Here is a 7,124-nt window from a genome sequence, read left to right on the forward strand (position 1 = left end):
GGGGCTCCCCCCCCCCCCCCCAGACCCAGGACTTCTTCACCTTTACGGCCTTGCTCACGATGGAATTCGCCCCCGTCTGTGCGGCTCCCGGGGGGCTGCGGGGTCGGGGGCTGCACCCCGCAGCGCACGGACAGAACAGCAACAATTAGAAAAGAAGAAAAAAAAGAATCCAAATATTTATTTTTCTTTTTTTTCTTCTGGATCCGACACATCAAATCCCCCTTGGGGAGAAGCGGGGCCCAGCCTGGCCGAGCCCACAGGGCCAAGGCGCTCGGCCCCCCTGCGAAGGGGGGTCCCTGCAATGGGGGGGTCCCTGGTGTGAGGCCGGGCAGGGGTGTCACACACACCCCCCCCAGGTCCCTGTGTGGGGAGGGGGCAGCCGGACCCAGCCCGAGCAATGGGGAGAAAGGGTCTGTGGGGGGGGAATGGGTTTAAGGGGGGGACACGGGGTTTGAGGGGGAGGAAATAAAGGCCCTTAAAACCCCCCCGGGGCTGGAGGCATCCCGCTGCCAGTGCGCTCCTGTGCCCCGGGAAGGGAGTATTTAAAAATACGAATTTTCATATATTTATTTAAAAAATAAAAACACACGAAGGGGGGGGGGGGGGGGGGGGGGGGCGGGTAAAAAGGAATAAAACCAAAAAGAAGAGACCTCTTTGTGCAGTTTGGCTTAGTGCAAATGGGCGCGTTCCTGCAGGCACTTCCCGGGCATCGCCCGGCGGGAGCCGCTGCTCCCCGACACCGAAACGGGCGAGAAACGACGAGACAAAGAGTAAAAAACCCCGGGGGGGTGGGGGGGGCAGGCGCCCACCTCTGCCCTGGGCACTGGGGGGTCCCCGGGAGCTGGGGGGGGGGGGATAGGGAACGGACACCCCCTCCGCCGAACCCCGCCGGCCGCAGGCACAGCTTGTGGGAACCCCGGGGGGGTCTCCAGGAGCAGCCCCTGGCCCTGGGGGGGTCCCCAGGAGCAACCCCCGCCGTGGGGGCAGGCAAGGGGTGGGGGGCACGGATTTAGCTTATTTTCAAAGGAAAAAGAAAAAAAGGGGGGGACATGAGCTCCGTGGCGGGGGGTGGGGGCTGTGTGCATAAAGCTTTCGGGGGGCCGTTCCCTGAGTCCGGGGGGGCCCCGGGGTGGAGGGGTGGGGGGGCGCGAAGGCACCTCGAGTGCAAAATGTGCAAGAAGGAGGGAGAGCGGCGTCGCCGGCGTCAGTCGAGGAAGCGCTGGCAGGCCTTCTTCCACCGGCACGCCGTGCACCACATCTCCCGGTTCTCCATCCCGTAGACCTTGCGGCACTTCTTGGCCTCCCCCCGCGGCCTCCTGCGGCAGAGGGGACACAACACGGCACGTCACATCGCGTCATGTCACGGCGGGGGGGGACACACACAGAATCCCAGCATGGGAGGAGATGGAAGGGCCCTCTGTGGGTCACCCATGCCAACCCCCTGCCCAAGCAGGGTCACCCAGAGCAGGCTGCACAGCACCGCGGCCAGGCGGGGCTGGAATATCTCCAGAGAAGGAGACTCCACAGCCTCCCTGGGCAGCCTGGGCCAGGGCTCCGGCACCCTCAGAGGGAAGAAGTTCTTCCTCGGGTTCAGCTGGAGCTTCCTCTGCTTCAGTTTGTGCCCGTTGCCCCTTGTCCTGTCACTGGGCACCACGGAAAGAGTCTGCCCCGTCCTCCTGACCCCCACCCTGCAGATATTTAGAGGCATTTCTAAGGTCCCCTCTCAGCCTTCTCTTCTCCAGGCTGAACAAGCCCAGCTCCCTCAGCTCTCCTCGTAGCAGAGATGCTCCAGTCCCCTCCTCATCCTCGTAGCCCTCCGCTGGACTCTCTCCAGTAGCTCCTCATCTTTCTTGAACTGGGGAGCCCAGCACTGGACACAGCACTGCAGATGGGGCCTCCCCAGGGCAGAGCAGAGGGGGAGGAGAACCTCCCTCGCCCTGCTGCCCACACTCCTCCTCATGCACCCCAGGATCCCACTGCCCTTCTGGGCACCCAGGGCACGCTGCTGGCTCATGGTCACCCTGTCGTCCCCCAGCACTCCCAGTCCCTCTCCGCAGAGCTGCTCTCCAGCAGGTCCGCCCCAGCCTGTACTGTGCCTGGGGTTGTTCCTCCCCAGGCGCAGGACCCTGCCCTTGCCCTTGTTGAACCCCATCGGACAGGAGGGGCCGGACGCGGGCGGCGAGGGCTCACCTGGGGACGGCGGGCGGCTTGGGCGGCAGGACGGGCGCGGCGGGGGGCACCGGGGGCCACGGCGGGAGCGGGCAGCCCTGCCGAGAGAGGACCCGCGGCTCCGCGTCAGGGCGCGGCTGCGACGCCGGCACCGAGCGGCTGGGTGGGCGGGAGGGTGGCGGTGACGCGGTGAGCGTGGCGGCAGCCCCTCCGCGTCCCATCCCCGCTCACCTGGTACGCGTGGTCGGTGTGGACGTGGCAGAGGCCGGAGGGGGCCGGGGGGCTGCGGGGGGAGGCCAGCGCCGGGTCAGGGCTCGGCAGCGGCGGCGGCGCCGGACCCTGCGCCTCGGGGGCCGGGGAGGCGGGTGGCACCGAGGAGGTGGGCGAGACGGGCGTCAGGCTGGAGAGCCCGTCCGTCAGCGAGTCCACGTCCAACGTCCAGCTCCGTGTAGTAGAAGTCCTCCTCGCCGTCGCTCTGCTCGAGGTCGGCTTTGCGGCTGCGGGGAGAGCAGGGGCCGGCTGCGGCGGCTCTGCCCACCCACGGCAGGACCCCACGGCGGGCACCGGAGGGGTCTGGGGGGTCCCGGGGGACCCCATGCGCTTACCCAAGGTGCATGGTTCGGATGTGCTTCTGCATCCCTGAGGAGCTGCTGAGGACTTTGCCACAGCTCTTCCACAAGCACTTGAACATCACCTTGGTGGAGTTCTGCTGGAGAGAGGCGTCAGGCTGGCAGCCCCGGCCCCAGCATCGTCCCCGTCATCATCCCCATCCCCATCGTCATCCCCATCCACCCCCATCCCCAACCTCATCTCCAGCCCCACTGCCATCCCCAAGGGTATCCCCATCCCCACTGTCATCCTCATTGTCATCCCTAACTCATCCCCACCATCACCCCCATCCCTAATCTCACCCTCCTCTTCATCCCCATCCTCGCTATCCCCGTCCTCAGCCCCAACCACATCTCCAACCCCACTGCCAATCCCAATGGTATCCCCATCCCCAACATCATCCCCACCATCATCCCCATCCTTAAACTCATCTTCTTCTTCATCCCCGTCCTCACTATCCCCATCCCCAACCTCATCCTCAGCCCCAAGCTCATCTCCAACCCCACTGCCATCCCCAAGGGTATCCCCATCCCCACTGTCATCCTCACTGTCATCCCTAACTCATCCCCACCCCTAACCTCACCCTCCTCTTCATCCCCGTCCTCACTATCCCCAACCCCAACCCCATCCTCAGCCCCAACCTCATCTCCAACCCCACTGCCATCCCCAATGGTATCCCCATCCCCACCATCATCCCCAACGTCATCCCCAACCCCAACCCCATCCTCAACCCCAACCCCATCCTCAGCCCCATCCTCTTCCCAAACCCCATCCCACCTTCCTCTTCCGCGGGATGGGCTCTCCGAAGACGAAGTGGGTGCCGTCGGGCTCGTCGGGGCCCTCGTCCGGCAGCGGGGCGGGCAGGAAGGTGCTGGGGACGTGGCTGTAGAGCGGGGGTGACGGGGTGGAGGGGGTGGAGCGGTCGCTGGGGGGGTCCCAGCTCCAGTCCCCGCTGGTGTTGCTGCTGCTGCTGCAGCTGGAGGACATGGCAGGCGCCTCCTTCCAGACCTCACCGCCGGGCTCTGGCGAGGAGGAAGAGGAGGAGGAAGGTCAGGTCCTGCCGTGGGACACGTGCCCAGGGATGGGGGGCACGGGAGCACGCTCCTACCTGGGCCGGGGGTGGCCGGAGGGTGACCGAGCACCAGCGGGCTGGTGGAGAGGCTGGTGAGCACCGTGGCCGCCATCACCTCGTCGATGCCCGCCTTGCCCGAGAGCTTCCTGCCAGCGAGAGCACAGCGGGGGGGTTCGGTGACGAGTCCGTGTGTCCGTCCATCCCCCCGCAGGACCCTTCACCCCTGCTCCATCACCCACCAAGGCACCGGGACCCCACAGCGGTCAGGGCTGCACCCACCCCATGGGTGGCTTGCGGTGGGGTGGCACGGGGGTATCACCCATGGGTGCCCCGTCCCCTGCAGCACCCAGCCTGCAAACCCCGCCGGGTTGCACCTTGCTTCATCACCCAGCGAGGCCACGGCCGGGCAGAGCCCTGGGTGCTGCTGGACACGGGCCAGCCGGTCACAGCCGGAGCCCCCGGCGTCGCGGCCGCGCGGCCAAAGTCCTCTTGCAGCCGGTGTTAAAAAAAAAAGACCCAGAAATGCCGGTTTCCACGCGGTGATTTCGGCAGCGTGGCAGCCACCGTCCTACCTGTGCCGGGGCACGGGGATGTGCGCCGAATGCAGCGCCAGGCACCGCTCCAGCCCGGCGTCCAGCGCCCGCAGCGTCGCTTCCCGGCGCGGCACCGGCTCCCCGAGGCAGGGAAAGGGAGCCTGCGGGAGAGACGGGGATCGTCGGATCGCTGGGGGGATCCCCGGCGCAGTGGATCCCCGGGGGAACCCCCCGTCGCCAAGCTCGGTGGGTCAGGGGAGCTGGATCGGCGCCTCCGGGCCGGCTGGCTGGGTCCCTATGGGGTGGATCCTGAGTGGATCCCAGTAGGTCACAGCTGGGATCCAACTGGGATCTCTGCAGAAGACCTGACACCTCTCCGCAGGGCGGCTCCGAGGAGGCAGCACCCAGAGCGGATCCTGCTTGGAGCAGATCAGCTGGGATCTGGCAGGGATCCGTTGCTGAGCAGGGAGCAGGCTGAGCGGATCCCACTCCAGACAGATTCCGGGTGATCTCCACCCCGGGCTGGGGCACTGCAGGGACCCCCTGAGCAGTAGATCCCCGCGGGGATCCCCCCCTCGCCGAGCTCGGTGGGTCAGGGGAGCTGGATCGGCACCTCCAGGCCAGCTTGTTGGGTCCCTCTGGGGTGGATCCCAAGCGGATCCCAGCAGGGATCCAACCAGGACCTCCACAGAAGACCTGACACCTTTCCACAGGGTGGCTCCGAAGCGGCAGCACCCAGAGCGGATCCCGCTTGGAGCAGATCAGTCGGGATCTGGCAGGAGCAGGCTGAGCGGATCCCGCTCCAGACAGGTCCCAGGTGATCTCCCCCCAAGGACTGGGGCCCTGCGGGGACCCCCCGAGAAGCAGGGAGCAGCCCTTCCTGGGGGATCTGACCCAGGTCTGGTGATCGAGTGGATCCCTCCCGCACGGCAGACGGCCCAGGGCTCAGATCCAGCGGGGATCTCCCTTGCCAAGGCAGGGACCGAGCATCCACCCAGCGGATCCCTCCCCAGGCAGATCCCTGGAAGCTCCCAAAGGGCTGGGCCGCGGCAGGGACCCCCCCAGGAGCTCCACGGGCTGCTGCGAGAGATCGCTGCCCTCCCAGCACGGAGCGGATCCCTCCCCAGGGAAGATCCTGAGCAGATAACGCGAAGCTGGGTTGGGATCCTGCCGGGATCCCCGACAGCAGCTCTGCAGGGGGGTGCCCGGAGCTGGCAGATCCCTCTCCCAAGCCAAACCTAAGCTGGACCAGGGCTTGGGACACAGCCGGGATCCACCTGGGATCCCACTGGGATCCACCTGGTATCTGACTGGGATCCTCCCCGCTCCCAGCGCTTCGGGGAGCCGAGCTGCTCCCAAGCGAGCGACCAGCATGGAGTGGATCCCTCCCTGGGGAAGATCCCGAGCGGATCCCCCCGAAGCCGGGTTGGGAACCTGCTGGGATCCCTGCCGGCAGCTCCACGGGGGGTGCCGGGAGCCAGCAGATCCCTCTCCCAAGCGAAACCTAAGCTGGATCAGGGGTTGGGATCCAGCTGGGATCCACCCGGGATCCAGCTGGGATCCTCCTCACTCCCAGCTCTTCAGGGAGCCGAGCTGCTCCCAAGCAAGCGACCAGCACGGAGCGGATCCCTCCCCGGGGAGATCCCGAGTGGATCCCCCTGAAGCCGGGTTGGGATCCTGCCGGGATCCAGCTGGGATCCAGCTGGGATCCAGCCACTCCCAGCGCTCTGGGGAGCCGAGCTGCTCCCAAGCGAGCGACCGGCACGCAGCGGATCCCGCTTTTTTTGAGGACAGACCCCTCCCCCCCCCCCCCCCCGTGAGTGGATCCCCGCAGGATCACCCCCCCCCGGCCCCCCCCGGGGATCCAGGCGGGATGGATCCCGCTCCGGATCCCACCCCCCCGGGGTTGCGCTCCACCCTGGATCCCGCTCCTCGGGGGGGGGGGGACGGGAACCGATCCCACCAAAGGGGGGGGGTGGCGGCTGGCGCGGGGGGGGGGGGGCCCCCCCCCCCCCGCGCCCCGCCGCCACCCCCCCCCCCCCCGAAGTTTGTCCCCGCTCGGCGCCATTTTCTCGGCGGGGAAAGTTTCGGGCGGGCCGCTGTCAGCTGTCACCGCCCCCCCCACCCCCCCCCACCCCGGCTTCTCCCCCCTCCCCGCCTCCCCTTCCCCGGTCGCCGCCGCCCCCGGTACCTTCGGGGCGGCACCGCCGCCGCCGCCGGGTTGGGGAGGAGGAAGAGGAGGAGGAGGAGGAGGAGGAGGATCGCGGCGGCGGCGGCGGGCGGCGGGGAGGAGAACGGTGGGAGGGCGAGGGGGTTCCATGAGGGGAAAGAAACCGGCGGCGGCGGCGGCGGCCGCGGGCCGGGCCCGGCGGGGGAGCGCGCTCCCGGTGTCGCGGCGCCGGCCAAGGCCACGCCCCCCTCACCCATTTCTATTGGTCGGTTCTTTCGGGTTGGAACTCGCCCGCCTCTTTCCTCGCTTGCTATTGGTTCCGACGCGCTGCCACTTGAAGGCGACACGCCCACCCGGGACACGCCCCCTCCCGCGCCCCGCCCCTCCGAGGCACGCCCCCGCCGGCAGCGGCCATCTTCGCCGGCCCCGCCCTCCCGCCGCCCGGGGCCCCCCAAAAACCAACCGCCCCTCCCCCCCCGCACCCCCTCACCCGCACCCCCCTGGGAGTCTCGGGTCTGCCACAGGCTCCCCGCGCCCTCCTGCCAGAGGCCGGGGGGGGCTCCCCGAAAGT

The 7,124-nt window shown here is 68.2% G+C and overlaps 1 protein-coding gene across 1 annotated transcript; it reads right to left on the reverse strand.

Annotated features, from left to right (window-relative positions):
- Positions 1-603: 603 nt before the first annotated feature.
- SLC2A4RG (SLC2A4 regulator) lies at positions 604-6,744 on the reverse strand. Its single transcript, XM_075438646.1, is given in 9 exon segments — positions 604-1,316; positions 2,191-2,267; positions 2,401-2,601; positions 2,603-2,666; positions 2,775-2,875; positions 3,556-3,800; positions 3,887-3,996; positions 4,423-4,544; positions 6,575-6,744. Coding segments are annotated over 9 exon segments (1,161 nt in total). The 5' UTR covers positions 6,704-6,744; the 3' UTR covers positions 604-1,204.
- Between the last annotated feature and the right edge of the window lie 380 nt (positions 6,745-7,124).

Source organism: Opisthocomus hoazin, chromosome 18 (assembly GCF_030867145.1).
Source record: "Opisthocomus hoazin isolate bOpiHoa1 chromosome 18, bOpiHoa1.hap1, whole genome shotgun sequence".
Lineage (NCBI taxonomy): Eukaryota > Metazoa > Chordata > Aves > Opisthocomiformes > Opisthocomidae > Opisthocomus > Opisthocomus hoazin.